Source organism: Haemorhous mexicanus, chromosome 6, assembly GCF_027477595.1.
Source record: "Haemorhous mexicanus isolate bHaeMex1 chromosome 6, bHaeMex1.pri, whole genome shotgun sequence".
NCBI classification, from domain to species: domain Eukaryota; kingdom Metazoa; phylum Chordata; class Aves; order Passeriformes; family Fringillidae; genus Haemorhous; species Haemorhous mexicanus.
Window position 1 is genome coordinate 22,184,715 of NC_082346.1, and position 25,558 is coordinate 22,210,272.

Genomic DNA, 25,558 nt, shown 5'->3' on the forward strand with positions numbered 1-25,558 from the left:
TGGAAACAGAAAACACACAAAACTAATTGGATCCCATTGATTTCACAGAGTAACATATTTGCAGAAGGTGATTTTCACTTGTGCATGAATTTATACTAGGTCTGCAGTTGGCATTGCAAGCATATTTTCAGCTGAAGTTTCTAGGTTAATCTTGAAAGCATCTCGTAAGAATCTGATACCCTTGTGATTTTTAATTTTTTTATTCATATGTTAAATTTACACACAGCGAAGCTGTAAATATATCTGGAGTTTAAAGACCCAAGCATCCTTCTGGCCTGGCTGAAAAGAACTTTTTGTGGCTATAAATAGCCTGGAGTGACCCCCCGTGAACACATTAGGACCTTCTGTTGAGAGTATAGTTTCATTCTTATGAATGTGGGAAACAGGATTAATGAATTTTTACGTTCCTGACTTCAGTTTGGCTTTTTGAGAATTGCTAATATCCTAATCAAGAAAATCACATTATTAGAATCTTGTCTTTTTATTGTACCTGAATATGTGATATTACCTATGACTACTACTCTTCTTCCTTGTGCTATTTGGAAAGATACTCTCTTAGTTCACATAGAACAAGATCTGGAGTCAAAATAAGTCCTTCTAAATTCTGTGTAATTGGTTTCATGGTGTGTGTTTGGTTTAACTAGCACAGAGATATGTTATAACTTAGCTGGACCATAAAACTACTGCTTTGATATGGAATTTTAATCTTCCTGATTTTAGTATTCCTAAAAATCCCAGTGGTTCTGTTTTTTAAAATGTGTTTGGTGCAGTGAGAAAATGAGAGTTCATAGACTAATTGACAAGTAAATCCTACAGTAAGACTATTTATTCACATCTACAAATCTGATGGAAAATGGATAAACATACGTGATTATATTTTTAAAACCCTGACCTCTGCATATAAAACATACTGCTCCAACAGAACATGACCTATATAGCTTAAATAAGTAAAATTTTAAAATTATAGGAGGACTTCCTCCGTAAATAGATTTTTTTTAAAACCTTTTTTATTGGTTCTGTAATGGATGGGCATTTGAGGGCTAGGTTAAGATTCTAGTTAGTCTCTTTACTTTTCCTATTTAGAGCATCCAAAGTGTGTTTTTTGTCTTAGGGATAATATTAACAAGATGAATATATGGGTGAAAGGGCTGGTGAACCCATGGGAATGTAATTTAGTAAATTAGAGCATGAGTCCAGAAGGATGAAATCTTTCATCCTTGCTGTAAAGCTTTGCAGTTAAAGGAGCCTCAGAAGAGCTGAATTTACAAAGGAGTGTATGGTACAGATTTCTGCAGATGTGTGTGTGATTTCTGAGTGGTGTGTTCAAAACTACATGCTTTCTAGAAAAACTTTGGAATCTCATGGAAATCCATCCAACTCCGCTTTTGTAAAAATTGCCACAGAGGACAAAAGCCTCTTTCAAATCTTAGGGAGAGTGTTTGGAATCTGTGCAGAGCTCTGATGCTCAAAATCAGAAGGCAGCATCTGCTCATATTTTAAAACTCAGAGGAAGAATGGGAAATTCACTGGAGCATAAAATATCTCATTTGACAAAAAAATACAGAAAAACCCCCAAATGGTCCAAGCTTCAGAATTTTAATCTAGATTCTAAATTGCTCCTCTCATACTTCTAAAAATATGGGATTAGGGATCATTTAGCTGGATAGGAAAATGCTGCCATGAACAAAATTCTTACCCATATCCAAGTTAGGATTTGCATTTTTTCCACGGTTCTGGGCTTTTGACCACGAGGATTAAATGAATTCCATTCCTGCTGTTAATTTTGCTGTATTTCATACACTCCCACTCCCTGGCAGTGTGTTGAAGTCCAGGGACCTTGATTGGACCCATCTAAGCAAGCCACAGCTTGGATTGAAACTTCTTAGCCTTGGTGCTGTTGTTTTGATGCTTCTGTGCTGAACAAACTGTCAAGTGGAGGAAGTTTGGAAGTGACTGATCACTTTTGTGCTTACAGGTGGTATGCCAGGGCCATATTCTGTGTTGTGCTCAGATTAAATTAATTCCCTAGTGAAAGCTGGGCAAGGTATTCAGTTCACAGTCCATTTGACTGTAGCTGTCTGCTTCCTTTTTACATTAACCACATTTAGCAAAAACAGCAACTTTAAACTTCCCATATAAGTGTCAGTGGGGGCACTTTACAAATGTCAGTCTTCACAGCAGAAAGCATAGCAGAGAACTGTATGAGAAGTGACAGTGAATCCACTTTTATTTTAAAAATGGACCAGTAGGACAATGCTAACCCCAAGAGAAATTTCAACCTATGAGTAGATTTGCCAATAAAAGCAACTAGACAGTTCAGTAAAACGAATTAAATTAATCTGTCATCCCCAGGGAACTTAAACAGGGCATGAAATAGGGAAACAGCGTCAATTCAGAGCTTTTTATTGATGTGTTGTGCTGGATCATTTGATAGAATTGGCTGGGAGACAAAATTTGCAGTTTCCTATTGATCATAAATTCAGTAGCTATCTCTGTGTAGCCTTTATTCAATATAGTATAAAATCAAATACCATACAGAGCCCCTAAATGTAGAAAAAATACCAGACATAGAAATGCAAACTTAATAGATTATTTTTGAAATAATAATAACTGATCTGTTTTATGGATATTTGTTGTCCTGGTATTTGCTCTGCAAGATACTTTATCTCAATTGTATAGACAGGAAAAAATAGGCCAAAAGAAGAGAAATGACTTGTGCATTTGCACAGTAGCTCAGTGGCAGCACCAGATAAGTACAGAGGCACTCAGACTCCTGGAAACTTGAACAGCCCTTGAATAGTAGTGCTTCCCTAATAGCAATTCTTTGTTTTCTGTGATGCCTTTATTACTAAACAATTTCTGAAGAGTATTTCAGATTTAAAAAGAAAAAGTGTTTTCATTCTCTTGGGTAACTGAGATTTTTCAGAACATAGGGAAATATTTAGTAATTTTGCTGTTGATACTTTGGTAGAGGTTCTATCTTATAGTGACATATTGGCAGTGATTGAATTCTGGTAATATGAAAAGCAGTAACACAGAGTGAATTCTGCTGTACCTCATCACCTTGTCTAGAAAGCGTCAAAGTGCACTAAATGCAGCTGTTGGCTTAGATTCATGGACTGCAGTGAGCTGAGGAAGCCCATATGGAAACACGTGGTAACAACACTGAGCAAATAATGTCAGAGATCAGAGCTGTGTATCAGTGGCTCAACAGGACAGTCAGAAGTCAGGTGACCTCACTTCCAATTTAGTGCTGAACTCTTTGTAGAATTGGGTACTTTTCAGTGTTCAGTATAAAATGAAACAGAAATGCCTAATTTCAAGAAAGTAGGCATTTGCCTTAAAAAAATTAGTCAGGCCTTTTAGGGATGCCTTAATGTTGTGATTTTAATGTCCAAATTCCAGTATTTTCAAAACTCTTGGGCCTTCTGACATTTTATTTTGTTCCCACCTGCTGTCATCTTTTTTAAAATTATTTGTTAAGAAGGGAATACTTTGTGTGAAGATGTCAGATGCTATGTACAATTTGCTTGTTTCCTACAGCACTTATGTGCTTGCCTCTGAATTCTTCTAGGATGCAAGCACATAGAAAGCCCTCAAGATTGATCCTGCCCTGATCTATCACATGTTCTTTTAAAGTGCTCCCAACATATGTATTTAATGTAGTTTCCTTGTGCTGAGGAGATCTTTAAAGAAATTTGTGGTTTCTTTGTAAAAAAAACCCACCAGGTATTTAAGAAATAAACTCCAAAGGTTCAAAGTATGGCTTAGTATAACCCAAACTCAGAAAGGAGACTAGAGTTCTTGTATATCTGTTGAAAGAAAGGATTTTGCTTGTACAAGCTACTGAAATGGTGTAGTGCACGTTTGCCTTGTTATTTAACTGACAGCATTAGTATTCAAATGGAGAAGGTATCCAGCAACAATACTGCTGAGCTGTGAAAGAATCATATGAATTTTTAAATGATCAGATGGGGTGAATGAGGAATAAACAGAAAATACTGCCCTTTTTCTAACACTGAGACTATCAAAAGCACAACAGAGACATAGATATTGATTCAGATAAACACTACATAAAACCAGAACACATATGTTCCATTAAGTACAAAGGAAGAGATACTGATGCAATAAAAAAACAGCTAAATTTTTGGAAATTAAGAGCTCAGTTGGTGTTAGAGAAGTATTGCTGTGCATTATCTAGAGCAGGTATGTGAGAGTGGCTGAAATATACTTGATAGTAGAAGTCATTCATCTTTCCCCTGAAGGAACACATAAAAAAGCCCTTTCCTGACTTACTTTTAAACATACTACAATAAGTATCAAAAAATTGCAGTCAAAAGTAACTATCAGGACTTAAGAGTTTACCCTTTTAGGTTAGAGTTAGTCCCACTGAAATTACTTGTCCCAGTCCACAGAATAGGTATTTATCCTGGCTGAGGAAATAATACAGGAGTTTCCTTAAGAAATGGGTAAATTTAAATTAAAAAATCAAGCCCATATTACTCAATATAATAGAACCTGACCTTTTCTGAAGGGGGAAGAAAAAAAGGCTCGACAATACTTTGTGCTGATTGTTTGTCATTTAATCAGGATAAGATCAAAGACGTTAGGGGAAAAGGCTGCACCAGCTGAATTTTTGTGTTACAAATATTAATTTGCACACTGAGGTAAATGTTTTAGGCAAGTTCTTTGCTATAAAGGAGTTCTGCTTGCTCAGTACTACTGTGAGATCACTGCCATTGAAATAGTGCAGATTTTGATGGAGTGAGATTGGAATGGACCTTACATGAATTCAGATAGCAATGGGATAGACACTGCAGATGCTGAGTGTGGGGAGATATGGTACAATATCTGCAAAACATCCCCTGCCTTTTTGGGTGGCATCAGGAGGCTAAGCCCTTAGACTCTTAAAGCATGACTTAAACTACTCTTAAACTACATGACAAAGTTTAGGTGACTGAGTTACACCTGAATTGCTCTTAATTTTAGACTCAAGTACTGAAATCCTCCAGGTACATACTATATGGGTTAATTCTTGTGTTGAAAGGTTGGTCAAACTGCATTGATATACAGCAATTAATACATAAAATTACATGGAAACAGAAAGGTATCTGGTTAACATAAATCAGAATGGCTTTTTTAGGTTAAGAAACTTTAAAACACTGTGTTCTGTTCCCTGCAGGACAATATATAAGCATAGGGAGGCTGCAAATTTTGGTAGGGTTCCTGTGTCATAGGGTTACTGCAGAAAATGTGGGAGCTGCTTTGATTGAGTTAACAAAAATTAAGAAAAGGTTCTAAAAATTATCTTCTCAGCAAACTGGATTTTTAGCCTTTAAATTTCTTGGTTTCCTCTTACAGCTTGTAATTTAGGGTAAACAAATGCAGTGCTGTACATAGTTACAAATAGCTAAATATAGGTAGTTGTATAGGGTGTTACCACCTTGTGAACATGTCAAAGTGGTATTTTATGGAAACATTTCAATGGCAGCCTTTTTTTCTTGTTTTAAAATGTTTGCTGATGGTGTGTTTGAAGAATGGAGAAAGTGAATGAACATGACACTTGTATTTGTTATCTCTACTCAAGACAGTTATTATAGTACTGTGAGTAAAATTGTTTTTTTTGTTTTTCTGTTCAGGAGTCCTGTAGAAAGTCACTGTAATATTTGAATTCCAGGCTTTCCATCAGAGCATACCTTGGAAGAGATTTAAGGAATTCATAGGCCTTCTGCTGGCCCTCAGTCCAGGATTTGAGGACAAAAAAGTAAATTGGAACTAAAATAGTAGCTTTGCTGTTTGAGTTTTTTTGTTGTTGTTGTTGCTGTTTTACAGTTAAAGGGGCCTGTTTCTAAATCTCAGCAAGTTTTTGTTTTTGAAATTAATTAATCCATTTGAAAAAAGTAGGAAGTACCTGTTTGAATTGTTTTGTCCAGTGTATTCTGTACTATGTTATTGATTGCTCTATCTGGTCTGGCTTTGAAATGCTTCAGACCATGAGAATTTTATCATTCTTCTGGGGCTACTATGTCATCTGAGAGATTTCACTGACAGTAAGTTTTTCCTGATAATACAGGTAGCTCTCTTCTCTGGTTTTGTGATAAGTGACTCCATTATTCTTTGAAATATGTGGGTAATCACTAGACATTCTCAAAAAATTCCATCCAGATTGGAAGACAAAGAGAATTTTAGGCAATATAGAGGATAGATAGCAGGAGAGAAAAAAATTTATCAAGTTGGATATCCTTTTTGATTGAAACATGTTTCTGAAGTCTGCACCATACTCATAGTGACACACAATTATGATGGATACTGCTCTTGAGAGACTCAGATGTACTTTTCTAGAGATCTAAGTTGGCTTGTTATTTCATTTTTAAGATACTGACAGTGAAATGACTAAAAAGTGAGACAGAATCTGTCTGCAGAATAAATATGTGAATCTTTATATCATTTCAGCTTTCTTCCTCTGCTACATTTTGTTGTGTTTGTATCCCTTATTTTTGATTTTTATCACATATTGTGAAGGCCAGTGTTCTACAACAGGATCTTGGCAGGTTGAGAGCTGTGACTGTGAATAATGAGTCAATTATCACTTAGTCAGGGGAAAGGCAGAGTGATCCTCTTGCTGGCTTGAATGCCATCCTTCCTTCTTCCCCTTCTCTTCAAAAAGTAAGAACGGAAATGGTTGAAATTCGGAACACTATCAAAGAAATGCACCTGTGATGCTTGTCTTCAGATTGTAGTTTCTTTAACTTCAAAACAACTTTTGTATGGTTTTTTAAATAATATTTTAAAGTTCATTACAGTTACTGCTTCAAAGAGGCCAGTTATGTGGTGCATGCATTGGGAGGCTGTAGGTGTCAGGAGTTGCTTTGGGCAGCTGAAGTTGGCTCTTACTGGTCCTGAGGGACTGTGCTCAAGGCTGACAACATAATGTTTGAATCACCTGTCCCCCTTTCACTTACATGGCATGGCCTCATTATGCACACAGTTGCATAGCAGGTACTCTGTCCACAGAATTGCATTTAACAACTGCTTTGGGTTGCTTAGACATTTTTCTTCTGAATTTTTCTTCACAAGGAGTCATGAATCTAGCATCACATTGCAGTGCTGAATGTTTCATCAAATGTATTGTTTAATATTCTCTAACCCAATAACTTTGCAATGGTCTTAACCTGAAAAAGGTTTCTGTCAAAAATTTATGACTGATCTCTTAGGAAAAGGGATAGTGCTTCTGTAGTCTGGGGTTGGTAAATGGCACATAAATACTCTGAATGCACTTGATTTCTTACTAGCTCGTTTAATCTATCTAGCTTTTTAGCTGTGACAATAGCTCAGGTGTCCAGAAAATACAGAACCTAGTAGAGCAAGTTTGTCAGCTCATATGTGTGCCTAATCATAACTGTCCAACTATGGGTTGTAGGTCTTTTGATGCTAAAAGTGGTATTATTTTCTCTGGAGAACTCAGAACCTGTGTTTTTGAGAAGGATGATCTGATTTATAGCCTAGAAGAATGACCACAGTGGTATGCAAGAAAAGCATGGGCTACTGCAGGAATGTCATGTTTCCTCAGAGTCTCTTGGCTCTATGAATTGTGAATTAAATCTATGAATTAAATCTGATCATTCCTGGGATTATTTCTTTTGTCTCTCTTGGTCTGGTGAGAAAATTGTATGGCTTCCAGAATCTTTCTGTCATTTCTCATACAGAAATGCTCCTGATGTGCACAGGGAGGACCCTGGGTTGGTCCTCACGCCCTGTTGGTACTCTGCTGGTCTGCAGATGTTCAGCTGCATAATTTGCCAATACCCGTTTGCCCCAAAATACATTAATATTCCTTTGTGGCTTATCAGTCTTTAAGATAAACTTGCTAGTTCTTAGGATAAAGCAGGAAGCCCATCCTGTTTTACTGCTAAAGTAAAAAAAGATTGAAGTTTTTTGGGCTAGCCATCTAGTTCTTTCTGTAAATAGGGTGACAGTAAAATTATCTTCAAATAGTAGATGACCATTTTACCAGTCAAGAATTTAAAAGAGAGTTTCATGTCTAATACTACTTCATTTCCATGGCTTAAAAAGAGAGTATGTTGGAAAACGTGATGGCTCATATGTACTGCTGTATCCAAATACTGTTTTAGGAAAGTACTTGCAAAAGAAGCAGGGAGAAGCAAGATGTTATAGAGGCTGGGGATTTAGGAATTATTCAGAGGATCCATCTGTTATCTGAGCGTTGAAACCTGTTTGCTAGATTGCTCTGGTGTGGTGCAGTTTGCTTTCTATGAACCCTGACTCTCGTATGTGTGGACTTCAGGTTATGCCCAGCCTGCCAGCCCTTTCTGTGTGTCACAGTAACTGCAGCACAGAGCTGTCCCAGGGGATTAATAATTCTTTGCTGTATGGCTCAATGTAGCAACCCCAAAGGCATCATTAAAACTCTCCACAAGAGTTACTTCAATGCTTATAATACATAATTATGCTTTAGAAATGCAGTGCAGTGTTTCTTATTGTTGCAAAGTAAATTTTTCAAACTAAACCCAAAAAGCTTAATTAAATGAGCATTTATTTTTCATTAAGAACATGTGGTGTGAAGTTCATTTTAATTGATTGACCTATAACTGCTCCGTATTTGATAATGGGACTTTGAAAATAAAAAGTACTGCATTTTTATTTTGGCTGTGATTCCTTTTATTTTTGCCAGGTTGAAGGAAAAAAAACAACTATTCAGTGTGGATTTGGAAAGCCATACTTCCATGCACATAATGATCAGCTTCTAGATGCAGTAAGGTGTGACCTTACTGTCTTGCTTTTTGGGGTATTTATATTCTTGGCTGATTTTATGAAGTTTTCTGTATCTTGCATAAGCTTTTGTGGTAATGAATTGTTCAGTATTGAGGAATAGGTAGGACTCTGTGCAATTGAAGTTCAAACTGCATATTCAGTTTTATGGTAAAGTCTGGTATTATGCTAAAGTTTTATTTTATACTTAAAATACATGGAGCTTTCATGAGAGGAAAAGTGAACGTGTAAAAAAGTCAATATTAAATGTAATTAAATACATGCTTTTCTTTTTCTTGGATAATAAATTATGTTATCTAATCTGGTGTGATTCTGCTTGCAGAGAAAGAGGGAAGGACAATTCAGGGAAATAAAGTGGACTCCTTAAGAAAGAAATGTTCTACTTCTGAATTACCAAACAGAAATAAACAGGATGGCTCACCTGAAAGAAGCAAAGAAATGTGGGTGTCATTTCCACCCCAGATGCCAAATGAGAATGAGGTAATGAGTTAACATTTGTCCATGTGGACAAGCACCACATTTAAACAGATGAAAATATGGAGAGATACACTGTCCAAATGTTAGAGGCTAGTGGTATTTATCCTATGTGAGGCAAATATTTAAAATACTACCTAAGTGTTAAATGCTTAGAGAGGCACCTGCAGAGGCTGTGTTTGGCAGTGGCATTTGCCCTGCTGAAGAGCTGCCATAATCTGATTAAAAAATAAGGCACCCTGCAATGAGCTAAGTAATGCTCTCACTGGAGACTGCAGTTTGTGGCAGAGGTTGGCAAAAAGGAAAAAAAAAATCCTGAGAGTATGGATGCCGCCAGCATGGACAGATTGATTTTGTTTCTTGTAGATTTTAGGAAGTACAGTGTTCTGTGTTCCTGAAGCTATGTTACTGCCTGAAGTAAACAATAGGCAGGCCAGAGCCTTTTTGATTTTCTGAAACATAAGGGATTAGGGATTTAATGTATGGGGACAAGAAAACAACAGACATCATCTGGAATGGAGGGATATGGAAATCAGAGTCAACTTATGCTTTCCTGCCTGAATAGCAAAATAATTAGGCTGTGATCTAGTCTGTACTCAAAATTGCTCTTCATTAAACTTTATTAAAAAAAAAGTAGCAGGTCCTTTTGTGAAATACACAGAGCAGCACATTGAAGTGATTTCAAATGATGGGCCTGCCAGGCCTCAGAAGACTAGCTGCCACTTTTCTCCTTGCTAGGACATGTCTTTGTGGTAGAATCAAGAGGCTTTTAAAACAATTATGTTCTGTCAGTTGATTGTGTAATAATAATGACAACATTTTTTGCCATTTTTTTCCTAAGAAGTATTGTTTCCTCATTGGTATAATTTGTCTTTGTGTCTCTTACTTTAGCCACATTGAATTGTCTTTCTGCCACATAAAGCAATGTACAACTTCTGTTATCCTGTATGTAATGGAACTTCCATAAACCTTGATGTATGTTTTTGTTTCTAAAGAAGAAAAAGCTTCAGACATGCCTGCACATTTTTGTTACATTACCAGTTTAAGAAACAAAGATATTAATAATAGAATGCAGCAGAAAAATTGCAGTGTAGTAGCAGGAAGGGGCTGTAAGGCATTAAGTTGACCATTGTAACCTTTAAGCCTGCCCTGAGAAAGGAAAATGGGGAAAACACTGCTGTTGAAAACAGTGCTACTGTTCTAAATGCTGCTTTTTAGGCATGCTATGATTACCTGCACTGTTGTTCCAATTGATTCAGTCTGGTCCCATGTAGGTTTTCAGAGAATTACCTGTACCTGTTCTATTTTCAGGAGCATTCCATTCACTTCTTAAAAATTTCTATGCACAATGTCTGTAAAGCTGAGTAATGTGTTCTAGGGGAGCCTTCTTGTTTAAGGTGACCTGCAGTGGTGCCTTCCAACCTTACCTATTCTATGATTCTGTGAACTATGTATAAATCAGTAGGAGGTTTGGTTGTGGTTTTGATTCTGTTTCATGCATGTAAATATTTCTGCCCGTCTATTTACAGGCAGTGATGAGTGAGAGCTCAGCAGCTGGTGTCTCTGATGGAAATAATCTCAGTCTGTCTGAAAGAGTGAAGGTGAGGTTTTCTTCAAAGTGGGGATTATGAGAAGAACATGACTGATATTTTGTGTATTAATTTACAAATTATTTGCAATTTGCTGATGTATTTCCCATCTGTGGGGAAGAAGAAGGAGACCAGTCCAAAATTTTTTCTGATGTTAGTGAGTGTGTACTTTTTAAGTGTAAAGGTTATGTAAGTCTTGAGACTGTTTTCAAACCAGGTTGGAAAAAATTTCCTGAGAGCACCTTTAATTACTTCATGGAAACACAGAAGAAAAGCCAGGGCATGTAGTCAGTCCTCCATGGTAACACTATTTGCAGCTAGGCTGGGAGAAACCTTTCATTCTCACTCTGTGCATCTATTCAGAATGATACCTGAAATGAGAAATGTCTTGTCTTTGGGTATGTTTTAAATAGTTTAGATTGTTCAAGGGACATTAGCCTGAGAAAACAGTAAAGCCCCAGGTGAAATACTAGAAATGTAATAATTCTTAGGTTTTTTTTCCCCTAATCAATTCACCATTAGTGTCAAAACAGAAGGATCAAGCGTTAGTTTGCCTACAGCATGTATTCTCTTTGTGCCATAGGAAATGAGCTTGCAAAATTGCATAGTAACTTATCATGCATCATTTTCCTATGAAAATATTTTACTTCTCCATCTTCCCACTAAGTTCCTGGGAAAGTTACTGTACAGCTTGAGCTTCCTTTCTATCACTTAAGTTGATACGTGGCAATTTTGGCAGCAAATCTTTGACTATACCTAAAAGTACTTCCTTTGGGTTACACATTTCAAAGAAAACTCATATGCTTTCTTGGAAAAATGCAGGGGAAAATGGAGAAGAGAAGTAGACAATTTAATGCATTTTTGCTTTGCTCTAGATTGTACTATAAGGAATGGAATTTATATATTTTTGTCTGTTTTCTGATTTGGGTTTTTATGGCAGGTGGACAAGTACTTACACTTGGAAGATGTAGACACAGATGAAGAGACATGCAGTGGTAGGTTCCCCCCCTTAGTATTCACCATTGTTTTCTGTCTTTGAATGCAAGTGTGTGAACATTGATTAAAAAACTGCCTGTCCCCTAAAAGAGATGATCTTGCTCATTTCTTCTACTGCTAGAAAATTCCCCACATTGCCCCAATTTCCCACACTGAAGTGCTAATTGCCCCACTCTAAGAGGTAATGAAATAATAAATTTAGAGGAATATTTATTTTACTTTGTCCTGGTGAAGTTTTTTTTTTTTTTTCAAAAGCTTCTAGAAGTGCATAGGGCTTCTTGTTCGCAACATCTCTCCATGTTCATGCATTTCTATTTTGTATTGAAATTACTGTCATTACAAAAGTTTTTTTTGTAAAGTAATGTGGGTGCTAAGAGACAGTGCTGTAAAGTGGAAATATTTAATGAAAATGCTGTCCCTACCTATTAAAACAATTTCATCCTGGGCTTGAAACAGATTAGACTAATTCTGAATTCACAGTGAACTTCTTTAAAAATTCCAATTAGGAGCATTTTGAGTTGTGTTGAACTCTTCTGTGCATCTATAATAATTTTAACTGTCCTACCTCCAAAAAGTAAATGGAATGCTAATGTCTATAGTTAGTTGTCCATCATAGGTCCTTCTGTCTATAGTTAGTTGTCTATCATAGGTCCTACAACCAGAAGTGACAACCTTTTAACATTTAAATTCATTTTCCTCATCTGTACCTGTGACTGTACAAGGAAACCACGCCACACAGATTAAGGGATTTGCCTGAGGTCACAGCCAGAAGCTGCTGGGCTTCGATGCTTGGTTTCTTAGTTATTGCCACTTGATTGGTCTCTCTACTCTTAACAGTGAAGTTTTGATAAGTCTTTCCTTTCTGAGTGTCCTGAATTGCTGTGAAGTCCGAGGGCTTAGAGACTTCCAGTACCTCACAAGAAAATAATAAACCAACATAAGTCAGGTTTACGGCAATTTTTCTTTCTCTAACCTTTCAGAAAGGAGGGAGTAAAACAGCAGTCCCTGATCAGGTACAGATGTCGAAGATTTCTTTTGAGTGCAGTGTTCATATGTGCCCATTTTTCCCTTTGTAGGGCATTGTTCTATGTTTATCTCTTAAATTCTGGCATTATCTATTAAAAAGCCCCTGGAGTTTACTGGTGGAAGCACAAACCCATATTTCACTTGTGTTATAATGAAAAGAGAAATGCTTATAGCCAGTTCATTAAAGTATTGTTAGGTATCTGTAGTTCCAAACAGGCCACAAATTGGTTGATGAGAATTAAGCCCAATGCTAAAATACCAAGCAGAACAGTGAGGAAAAAGAGCTCTGCTTAAACTTAGTGCATTCAGTACTGTGACAGACCTTGCCTCTCTCCATCTTTTGGGTCATTTCTGTGTATTTGTTTGTGTCCAAGAGTAAATGTTAATCACATGCATATGGAAAACCCTGGTAAAACATGCTTCATTTGAGGCAGACTGCCTCCGTGAAGATTGAGACTGTATCAGCAACGCTCACTGACAACGTTAGGCTTTTAGATTGCATTTTATAACATTGAAACACTGCCTAGCCAGAAATTAATTGTTCCTTCTAAATGCTGCAGGGAAAGTGAACAACATCCAAATTTATACCTGGGAAACCCTGGTCTTTGAAGATAGCTGTTGAGTCAGGCTAAAAAATTTCCTTGACTCCTAAGTGCAGAAAATAGCACTTATGGTTTGATAGTTGTCTTACACGTCAAAATCCACTCAATAGCTTCATAGTAAGAGAGGTAAAATCTTCGTCCTGTAGAAACCATAGCAACAAAATGTAATTTAAAATATAAAATCATGTCACTTCTATTGCTTGTAATGTTAAAGTAGTCTAGAATAATATCACTAGTGAATACCGTAATGAAAGATTAATTCCGTAGAATTCCAGTTAGTTTATAAATGAGGCAAATTGTGACACAAATTAGACATTCTGTTGCTGACCTTTTTAAATGCTGCCACCTTATGTCAGAACAAATGATTGATTTAAGACTTCATATTGTCAAAACAAGCTTAAAAATATCATAGCTTATTTTACCCAGTAAAAAATGCCATACCTTGCTAGAAATTGCAAAAAGCCTTTATCTCTCCTTGTTATTAGCAACAGTTCAATATCTCTGTGCTTCATTTAGCTTTAAAGGGCAGATCAGTTAGCTGGGTTAGCAACTGTACATTAATACAGTAAATATTCACACTTAAGGGAAACTGGCTTAAAGCTGACAGTATGAGTGAGAAGCACGATAGAAAATAGATATTAAAACATCCCATCTAACCAGTGCTGTTTGGCAGATGTCCTGGAAGAGTCATTCTAGTGAAGTTTTTTGGTTGTTTTTTTTTTTTTTTTTTTTAACCAATTTACCTGGCAAGTTCAGTGTCTTTTAAGGTGTGAATGAATGTGACTGCTTCTTGGGAGTAGGAAAAGCAGCCCACACATTTGGCCAGTATGCAAATTCCTTGTATCTGCTTTTGTTTGACAGCACTGGGCTGAAAGCTTGAAACAGTGCTTTGCTTTGAGGGACTTTGGCACCATAAACCATGATTGGCAAAGTGAAATTGCTGCCCTAAACCACAGCCTTAATGCATCGTGTAGAGACAGCATGGGCATGGTGTGCTGGAATCACTCTTTCTCCCTGAATTTAATCTCAAACTGTAAGGAGCTTAGGCAACAATAGAGATGATCAGGTTTTCTCCAGGGATGGATGGATGCTGCCTAGTGCCTATGTTTGGCAACAGGACTTTCCAGGACTGCTTACAAATTTATTGCTGCAGGGCTTGGAGGATATCTTAGTAATAATATGCAATATTTGAATAAAGTAGCAAGTGTGTTACAGAACATCTGGAGATCTTGAGAGTGCTATTGTTTAAATACAAGAGAAAATTAAAACAGGACTAATTAAATGTGTGGGTGAGGCTTCATAGGCAAGGATATAATTGTCTCATCCTAATCCAGCTTGGAGCACTGAAGTGCTGCAAACTTGTCTTTTCAAGGTCCCAGTTGTCTGTAACCCTGCAGAGGCTGAGGAGAACCTGATTGACTCAGTTACTTTGAAGCTGAGGCCAAGCATAACTATTGATTATTTCAATAATTTTTTGGCAAATTATATCAGCATCTGTTATTTTTCATAATCTCTGCCTCTCCATTTATATTTTGAGCCTGTCCTTACATCCAGAAAAATCATGTTGAGAAAGAGGATTCAGTTAAATGAGGTGGTACTTTTTTGAAGTATGGGGCTCCCCCCCAGCTGGTGAATCTCTTTCTTGTTTTTCTTCTCCAGTCTCTGCAATCCATTTAACACTGCCTTGAGATGATTTCACACTAGGCAGCTCTTTGGGACTAACAGCCTGAAGCATGAGAATTAGAGGAGACTGCAAAATTTAGCTTTTAAGCTTTTTTTGTTATCACTCTCTTCTCAACTCCCCATCAACAGCATTTTTGTGAAGTGTAGTGTCTGAAAGTGGTAAAACCTGTGTCAGGGTATATATAGCTGTCAGTGTATATATAGCTGGGCATCATTTGGCTACAGTAAAGTTATAGACAAAACTTTGAACTTCCTCCCTCTTGAAAGTTAAAAGCAGACTTGTGCCAGTAGATTATTTTTTTCTGTACTCACAATTGATGTCTATGGTACACAATAAGCAAAAAACTCCAACTCAGCAGTGTTGACAGATTAAGTAATCACTTTCTGGGATGTGGTAGGGAGGGACTGAAGACTATTGTTCACTTTCCAAATATGCTGTTAATAAAGTATGCTGGACTTCAGTAAAATTGTCAGCCATCATCCAGGGAGTTGATTCTTCATGGTATGAGAGGAGCATTTCAAAATGTCTTCTCAGTTTTTTTGGTATCACTGCCTGTTCAGTTATCTCTATATATGGTGCCGTTGGCAGTATCCAAGGCTTTCCTGTTGCTAATTAATCACCTCCACAGAGAACATAATTAGCAGCTTAATTAGGATCATCATCCAGTAGTGCTGTAGCAGCAGTTTAAACAAGCTGTGAGGTACTGGCTAGAACTTACAATGGCCTGGAGTTCCTTTGGGTGCTCCCACTGAGAAGGACGACTGTCAAAACTCTCTAATTTTTTCTCTCTGAAGGGGTTTCTTTATTAAACATTATCAGGGAAAGCAGCATTTACCAATTAGACTTTTGTATGCTGTCACACAGCCAGGATAGAGAGAGACAAAGCTCATTTCTGGCCTGTCTACTGGCAAACAAAGGTTGATTACATTCTTACGGGGTGATTGAAGGGAATTTGAAACATTGTTTGCATTACTAACAAGCCTTAAAAAGTGGAATTGACATTCTGAGTATGACAAGCACTTCTTGCTAAAAGCAAAAATAAATTTCCTTCTGTTGTCCTAATTCTTAAGAGTTATCTTTCTGAGCCATTGCCAGGCTGTTGCATAACAGTGCTTCCTCCTCATCTTCTCTCTACAGATTGGTCTGTTGAGGGGGAGAAGCTCTTAGTGCAGAAATAATCAGTGTTTATATCAGTAAGTGATAAAAACCTCCTAGTGTCCAGACTTCCCTTACTTTAGTAAGGGTATAGAGCTGGGTTACCAGTTTGAAAAAATAGTAGAAGATGCCATTGTCTTTAAGTGAGCATTCACATTTCCTTCTGTCCTATAAATACTTTTGACCCAAATGATGAAAAAAGCAGCTGCAGAGCATGTGTAGACATAGCCTAGATACCTGTGGATTGTCCTGTCCTTTTCAGAAAGATGCTATGCTGAGAGCAAGGACTGAAAGCACTTACATGGCTGGAGATAAACATAAACAACCAAGAGAATAGGGATGAAAACAAACCCACTTATAATGAAACAAGAGACAAAAATCCAGAAATTAAATACCCAAGGGAATTAATTCCACTCTTTTTAAAAGAGCATTCTACTTTGCAATTCGAAGCCCTGCTGGCTTTTAAATAGTGCACTATTCCCAGAAGAAAACTGAATGAAGAATTTGATCATAGAATTTTTATGGAGACCTACCTAGGAAATCTTTATTTCCAAATGCAGGTTCACAGGGGAATGAGAGGTCTGTAACTCTACTACTGTGGTAAAATTGTGCAGGTAGAGATAAGTAGACACTTCATCCATTTCACCCTGGATCTATGTACTCTCTTGTTGCTTCCATTAAGTAACATTTAAGCAGAGCTTTGAAAATTGATTCTGAGATTACAAGATAAATGTAAATGTAGTATAAAACTGTAAAGGAACTTGTGTATCAGCTGAAAAAAATAGTAGGTAGATTTACATAATCCTTTGACTAAATTGCAAGACATATGGTCCCCTTAAGTTCTTTCATAAAAACATTACTGAGACACCATGGACACATCTGTGCTGTGGCAGAGCTGAGATTGATTCATGTTAGAAGATATTTCTGAACCTAAGGCATATCCTTCTGATCTGTCACAGAATGCAAATCCGCTGGTCCTGGTATGAATGTTTTGCTGAAGTTTGTAAAAGAAAAGTGATTCAGAAAAGCTGTTCATTTGTGAACTGTGGAAGAAGTCCTGCCTGTATAGAAAGGTTACGTCTCACTCCATCCCATGTAGGGGGAAGTCCGCTCAAGTACCTCTTTTTGGAAAGCTCAGGGAGAAGCAAACATCTGTGACATACCCTTAGACAAGAGAGTCATCTGGCACTGCAGTGGGGAATATTAGTAGTTCTACCAGGTATTTTTACTTAATGTTCTGTGAGAGTCATAATAAGATGCTTTATAATGATTCTTTATGCCCAATGTACAAGTGGAAGCTCTAGCTAAAGAGAAATGAATGACCCTGCTCAGCTCATCAGTGGCAGACGAGGTGTTTTATAACTTCTACTGCAGATGTCTCTGCTGAGGACCTTCCATCTTTGTTCTGAAAGAAAGGAATATAATACCAGGTGCTCTCTGAGTTTAAGAGCATCTGCATCCTGATTTTAATTCAGCACCCTTAAGAAAGAAGAGCTACCCATCTGTTTTCAGACAAGTTTAATTTTTCCTTAGTTCAGTATTACTACCTAGATTTTAGCTCAGGACTGCGTGGCTCTGTTTTAATGATAGCTTATGCAACAATAACTACATCACACTCTGACTAACAAGCTACTGCCCATGTCTGAGCACTACAGGATTTTAGCAGGATTTTGCTGATTTATGCATAGAATGGAAGGTTAATGTTGACTCTTTTTTTATTCAGCAGGGTCATTAGTTCTTCCAGGAGAGGTGGAAGAGACAGTGACTTGCTGTACACCCTTCTTTGATAAGCCTATTCAGCCAAAATTCAGAGCCTGGTCAGTTCCCCAGCCATCAGACAGCAAAGCCCAAGAGGTATGAGGTCAGATCTATTCATTCAGACTTTGGGGTATTTTTATTTTTCCTTTTGTGTTCTACTGTTATTTCCACAAGAACAGAGGGATATAGATGTAGTATGTGAAACTGCTGTGAGTTAAAAAGTCGTATTATTAATTTTTAAGTGAATAATGAATTCTTTAATATGTTAAGAATTGAAATAAACACTCTATTTTATTTTGCACACTGCTACTATATAATCTTATATTTTCAAAATATGCACTTCAATACTTCAAGTGGTATGTGGGCTTTTTAATATTTAATTTGTGTAACTCACAGAATATTCAAGTAAGCCTTTGCCCTTTAAGCCTTTTAGCTACCCCTGCTTATGTAGAATGATGGACCATTTAATTTTCCAGTGATCTCACGATCTTATGGCATACTCATTGGCTTAATATAGGAGCCATTTTTTGCAGCAGGGAGGTAGGGAATGATCCCTTTAATATGACATTTAAAAGAAGAAAAGAGATTTTAGAATATATTGTGGTCATAATTAAGATCTGGTTCCTTGAAAATGAGTGGTAGCAAGATGCTGCTGAGAAACTGCATTGTCAGAGTCTGGTGGGGAGAGGTTTGCTTTCTGGCCTCTGAGCCTTTTAATCAGACACAGTCAGTGCAAACTTTAATTTAGAATTGCTGTCTTCCTTCAGAAATTCAGTTCTTCTCAAACTGCAACAGAAGGTGTGGATTGCTCACAGGCTTATTTTAAGTCATTAAGCTTCCTATCCAAATAGTCAGCGTGAGCATTAACTTTGGGGGTGTTTCTATTGCAGAGAATTCCTCACTGCTCTTTTCCCCTGCCTGATCATTGCAATAGAAGCTGAAGTTAGCTTCCAGCTAAAGTGGGCCAGTTTTGATAGTTTCAAATGCTTATTGATGTTCCCGTGAGGCTTAAATCAAGTTTATAAATGACGCGTGACCAATGAAGGCTTGGTGTTACAGCACTGCATATGGTGCCTCCTTTCCTGGGCTCAGTTGTGTTTAGTTCCTTGCAATAAACTCTTTACTATAAGGAACAAGTCTGCTTTGGGAAAAAGTAGATGTTCTAAAATGACCTTTCAAGCTTTAATACCTACCATTCTGTGAATAAAAATACCCACTCTTTTCCCTAAGGATTGACATAATTCAAGGTTTTGCCTTTAGATATATCCATTGGACACAAAATAACACCCAAAAAACTAGAATGAGGCTTTATAGCTTTCTCATTTCATAACTTCTGTCGAGAAGAAGGAGGGTTGTAGCAGCCTGCAGTGTTCATAAAGGACTGCATATGATTCTTTAAACTATAGTTCATGAAAAATAGATAAAGATCCGACTGCATGCAAAATTCATTTCCATTTGAGGGAAATTTGGGTTATGAAAGAAACTGAGTATTATTACATTGGCCATGCGTTGCTGCATTTTTCAAGAAGAAAGACAATTTCCACAACCATTTAGTTGGTGCCAGGCTACTTAAAATGAAGGCAACCTTTCCCCTAAATTATAAACATATTTTTGCCTTCATTTAGATAATATAACTGTGGCCTGATTTTTAGAACTGTCAAGACTGAACAGGTCCATTTCAGAGTCCCTCAGTGCTTCAAATTGTCATTGCCTTGAAAATTAAGGCTTGCATTGCTTATGGCAGGACTAGTTTAGAAAGAGAAAAAGATTTTCCCTCGAGACATCTCTGCTTTAAAATGAGACTGTTCTCTGTCCATCAAAACAAATCTGTTAGGGAAGGGCAACATAATGTGGCTGCCTAATTGGTTTTCTTAGAGAATGGAAGGCCATTCTGTATGAAAAATAGAAGGATGAGAAATGTCTATGCTATGGAAACACTTGTGAGGCACTTTAGGGTAAATTGTGTATCTCTCAGCATATTGCTAGGGAAAGTTTAAGAAAAGAAGCTCTGCTAAGACCCACTTTATAACTTGGATAATTGTTAAAGAACAACTTGTCTCCCTGAAAATGTTTTTCTGTCAAAAGGTGTTAGGAAGTGGCTTAGTGAATGACACAGCAAATTATTTGTATTGTCCACCAGCGTTGCTTCATCTTTCTTTCCTCCCTTTAGACATAAATGTATTTCAGGATTTCAGTATTGACAGTGGAGCATACATGACCTCCCACAGGCCACTGCAAATTGAACCAGCATTCATTCTATCTTTGAAGTACATTGTCACAGAACATTTCCCTCCCCCACCCAGAAATTTATTTTCACCTTTATTTCTACTCAATGTATTTTTTCATATAATATATCATACTATTTTTATGTCTTAATTTCTGCTTCCTTGTGTCTTTATTCGTTCTTATTTCCTTCTCTGCATACACATGGGTGCAGTTGCTTAGTCTTCATCCACTTGCTACAATCATGCATTCAAAGTGCCATTCATCTCACCTAACTTCAGCTTTAAATATAGTTTTAGTCCTCCAGTCACCAAGAGGCAGAAATAAGCAACTCCAGAAAGTGATTAATCCCACTTGCTGTAGGAATTTGTTGTAAAATGTAATATATCTCCATCCACAAGCTTGGGCTGGACTGTTTTTGGCTAATTGACTACCTTAGCCTAGAAACCTAATTTTTGCAGGGCTGGGATTAGGAAAGAGGAAATCTGCCCTTCTCCTTTATTTGTCTGTAGTTTGAGCATTCAAAAAAGTACTTAGCATGTCTGTCATTTTATCTTAATCTGTGGCATGACAGCATTTATCCCCTAAAATACAACTTCCACTGAGTTCCTTTGGTTAAAGTTTTACTGCTCGGCCTCAGCTGAGGTTTCTGCTATGTGCTATGCATAAATGCAGCAGGAACACCAAAGAACTTAAAGACAGGATTGACTAAGTCAAAGAAGATGGAAGAGTTATATCTTCTCAGAGGCCAGTAAAGACACAGAGATTGAATGACTTGTCCAGAATGATGAAGCAGAAATGGAAAATTGGCCAAGATTTATTGACTTCTAGTCCAGTGCCCCAAGCTTTTTTTTCTCCCAGGTACTCCAGGATATACTAAGCTTATATGAGATCATAGCCTATATGCCTTCCCCCCACTTCTTTTTTTATTTATTTATTGTTAGTGAACTAGTAAGTCTTCCCTAGAGCATGCAGTGAAATCACTGGTGAGTGTACGTGCAAGCTTTACATAATTTGAACAAGTGAATCATAGAGTGCCATAATTACACAGAAATACAAGTTTTAGAGGGACAGAGCCAAGCTGTTCAGCTAAGTTTAACTCCCCACAGATAATAAAAGAACTGAGTTGCCAATTATTAATAGACTTCTGAAAATGTCAACTTCAAGGTATTTTATTTACAATATTACTTGGTAAAACAACCTCTAGCAAAATATTTCAGTTGTTAATATGAATATTACATTCTTTCCTTCCTTTAATTTGGACATGCAGGAACTGTAAATGAAAGTGATTTTTTTCTTCAGAGAGTAAATCACAGAAGCAATCTTAAGCAAACTGGCAGTTTTCTAATAGAGCAGGATTCTATTCCCAGAGAGCTCTCAAAAAGATTTCAATTAGATGTTGAATTAGACACCTGAAATTCACATATTTCTCTCAGTTCCTTAGGCAAAAATAACAAGATAATAACTTGATCAGCTCAGAGAATTCAGTGTTCTATCGTAAAATGTCTTCCTTTTGACATAGAACAAAATTGCAATTTGCAGGATATAAGTTTTAGATTGCTTGTCTTCATGGAAGTTTGAAGTCAATGGCTTCTTGGAAGAAGAAGAGAAAAAGGAATCCCTAATGCTTTGAGTATTCATTTGAGAGATGAAGCACACTGATAAATATGCAGTGTGAATAAACTTTTCAAATGTGCAATGAGTGGGTAACAGAGAAATCGTTAACAGAGTGAAGTGGGGTATGTTTTATTTTGGCATCTTATTTCAGTTAGCTCTGTGGGGTCGAGTTTTGTAAACAAAAGTTTTCCACAATTGTGCTGTGTCTGCATAAAATGGTCCTGGAATGACATGAATACCAAGACAAGGTCAGAGTGGATGTGTGTATGCTTTCTGTAACTCTCTTGGCAGAGGAAAATAGATTTGCTTTTGTAAAATGCCTATAAAGGCTTACTGTAGTTTGAACTCTTCTTAGCTCAGTTGCCTTAGATGTGTGTCATGGTTTAACCCTGGGCAGACACCAAGCCCCACAGCCACTCACTTGCTGTCCAGCAGCAGGACTGGGAGAGAATCACACGGGTAAACTGGAAAACTCATGGGTTGAGATAAAGACAGTTTAATAGGGAAAGTAAAAGCCTCACACACAAGCAAAGAAAACGAAGGAGTTAATTCCTTGCTTCCCAGGGGCAGATGCTCAGCCACCTCCAGGAGAGCAGGGCCCCACCACACGTGACAGTCCCTTGGGAAGACAAAGGACATAATTCCAAACTCCCCTTTTCTCCTTCTTCCTCCCACTTTATGCACTGATGATTCCACACACATGTGGTGTGGAATATCCCTTTGGTCAGCTGGGGTCACCTGTGCCAGCTGTGTCTCCTCCCCTGCAGCCCCAGCTCCCTCACCACCGTGGCTGCACAAGAAGCAGAAAAGGCCTTGGCTCTGTGTGAGCCCTGCTCAGCAATAACAAAAACATCTCTGTGCTATCAGCCCTGTGCTCAGCACAGATCCAAAACACAGCCCTGTACCAGCCACTGTGAAGGAAATTAATTCTACTCCAGACAAAACCAGCACATGTTGTAAAAAATATTGTTACAACCAAAATAACTGAAAAATATTCGTGCCTTGCATTGTAGTTTAGAAGAATGCTTTGGATTTCTGCAAATGGGAGACAGGTAGTAGAACCCTGGTTGCTGCTGCCATTTGTTACACAGTTGCTGTTATTCTTACTGACATGGAATTCTACAAGGCTCTGCCTGTGGAAAAGATGGAAATGAACATAAATATGCTGAGGAGGTCAAGGAGGTGGCTTTATCTCTAATGGGAATGAGCGTTTGTGTGCAAACTTTATCTCCTGTTAACATCTTTCATGTGGGCTATTTATAAAAGTTAATGATGGTTTACCTGAAGTAGTCTATGGACACAAGAAAGATAATTTTTGTGTGCAGAATGAATAGTTTTTTCTAGACCAACTCTATCTACAAAGTTTTTCCCATTTATAAATCCGCATGGTCTACTCATCTCTCATGGTCTACTCATCATGGCAGCTCCAGCATGTAAGACAGATCCCTAGAAAACTGAGCAATATAGATGATTAATAGAATTATATAACCCCAGAAAAACTATTTCCTGATGATTCATGCAAATTACAGTTTCTTAATAAAGGATGTAGATACTACACAGATGCTTTCTGCCATGTCTATCAAGTACTTGGCCACCAGAGAGGAATCCAGCTACCAATTCTCTGACTTACTAGATGGCATGAACTCTGTCAATGCTTCTTCTTACCAAAATGTCACATCAAATTGTGCAGGATAGTGCCTTCTAAACTGAGCAGTGATCATAGGATGCTGAGTGTTCTTCCTGCTTTTCAGCAAGTACATGTATTCTTAATTTCATATACATCAGTAGTCATGGGATTAATTGAGGACTTGTCAAAAGCTTGAAAAAATAACCATGTGTTTAAACATTTTGCTGATTTGGTGCTGAAGTACTTAAATCTTTGAAACACATTTCTAGACAATTTATATTAGCTTCTCAAGGGATAGGGAACATTCCTACACAGTTTTAATATTGAAGATGTGTCTCCTGTGTTGCCCTGGAATTCATTTTATGTAACTGCTTAGCATAAACCTTTCTTGTCGTGGCCCCTTGCAGTTTCTTATCAGCATGGAGCCTGCCATAGTTATTTGTTTTCATTGTTTTATTTTATAGGCAGGGTGTTTATTCCAAGATATATCAACCCGAAGCAATGCAGAAATGCAATACAGTATGTCAACAAAGCACATATTGGCAAATGCAGTAAGATTCTTATGTTCATCATGCAAGAAATGCAAACTAGCCAATTCCATGTCTTTGAGATGGAGACAAAAAAATTATTGGAGTCTGAAAATCGATTATGTGTCATTTTGCTCATTGCAGGCCTTTCCTTCACAGCAGCTGTGTTCTGGGAAGCATGTTACATTAGTATCAGATGCATGTATGCTGCAGCTTTATGCAATACTAACCCAAATTTTGGCAATATGGAATTTGTCTTTGAAATTTAACATAGCTGCATATAACATGTCCATATCCCCACAGCCTTGCTGCTACAAGCAGCAGGAATATAATAGATGTGTGCAAGGGAGTTTTTTAGATTCCTTGCCTTGAGCAAAATTAGTTAATGATATTCATTCAGATACAGTACAGTACAAATGGGGCACATTAAATGGCTTAAATTAGGTCAAATTGAATAATTGAATTTATTCTTTTACTTAAAAAGAGCTTAATCAGCTGAGAGTGTTAGAGTCAGAAAAAATAGTTTAATTAAATATTAATTAGAAGTTTATATTTTGAGCTTCCTTATTATCACTTGCAGTAATATTATTTATGTATCTGTTTTTCCTCATTACAGCTACTGGGCGATGATGTTCAACCATTCTCACTTGATGAAGAATTTGATTATGACAATGTGGCACTGACCCCTAAGTTCTCTGAAGCTGAGCTGAAGGCCATTATAGAGTTGTCTGAAGAGAAAACGGGTACAGATGTCAGATCAGCACAAGCTGAAGACTGAGTCAAAGGTGTTCTGTGCAGGGCTGTGTGAATGACCTTTTTATGGCATGGATGTAGCTCCTCGTTGAACCCTTATTTAGTGTTCTTATCTGAGTGGCCAGTAAATGGCATCCCTGAGATTTGTCATTTTTCTGTCAAGGTGCCTTGGATCCTGTACTGGCTCAGGGTGGGTGTGCTGGAGTCACTTCTCCATAGGAGTAAAACAAGCTGGTGGATTTCAGAATAGCTGAAATAGCCATCGTGGCTACTCTTGCTTATATCCGATACTGATTCGGTTCCTGAGTAGTACAAAGCTGGTCCTAAAGCTGCCTTTTCCCTTTCAGTAATGCAGTTAAGAGCTTTTTAACAGCTGACAAATCAGTCTATGAACTCTCTAAATGTATAGATACATATGAGTGAATAAATCTGGAAATATGTTTTTTTCTCTGTCTTTTGAGTTACTTCAGTTCTGCAAAAAATAAATATTCCTGTTTCCGACAAACTTTTTGTGTTGATCAAAACTGATGTGGTACAACTCCTAAAATTAAAACAGTAACTGCTCCAACTACCCCCCCATCTTCCACACAGAGGAGAAAATAGCTATCTCATCCATTAAAGGACTTGACATTGAAAGGCTGTCAGATTTTAGATTTTTTCACAGAAGATGATTCCAAATAATAGCTTATAGCTTGCACTCTGCATCACTGAAATACGGCAAGCTGGAGTTGAGTAAA

The 25,558-nt window shown here is 37.4% G+C and overlaps 1 protein-coding gene across 4 annotated transcripts in view; it reads left to right on the forward strand.

The window, feature by feature from the left end:
* Nucleotides 1-25,326, forward strand: part of IFTAP (intraflagellar transport associated protein) — a 39,022-nt gene extending 13,696 nt beyond the window's left edge. For 3 of the 4 annotated variants that reach the window (XM_059849261.1, XM_059849262.1, XM_059849263.1), the window contains 5 exons: nt 9,113-9,270; nt 10,794-10,865; nt 11,794-11,848; nt 18,040-18,170; nt 24,685-25,326. In XM_059849261.1, the coding sequence (XP_059705244.1) occupies nt 9,113-9,270; nt 10,794-10,865; nt 11,794-11,848; nt 18,040-18,170; nt 24,685-24,846 (578 nt within the window). In that variant the 3' untranslated portion in view covers nt 24,847-25,326. The remainder of the gene's footprint in view (nt 1-9,112; nt 9,271-10,793; nt 10,866-11,793; nt 11,849-18,039; nt 18,171-24,684) is intronic. The other variant, XM_059849264.1, reaches the window with a different exon arrangement.
* The last annotated feature ends 232 nt before the right edge of the window (nt 25,327-25,558 follow it).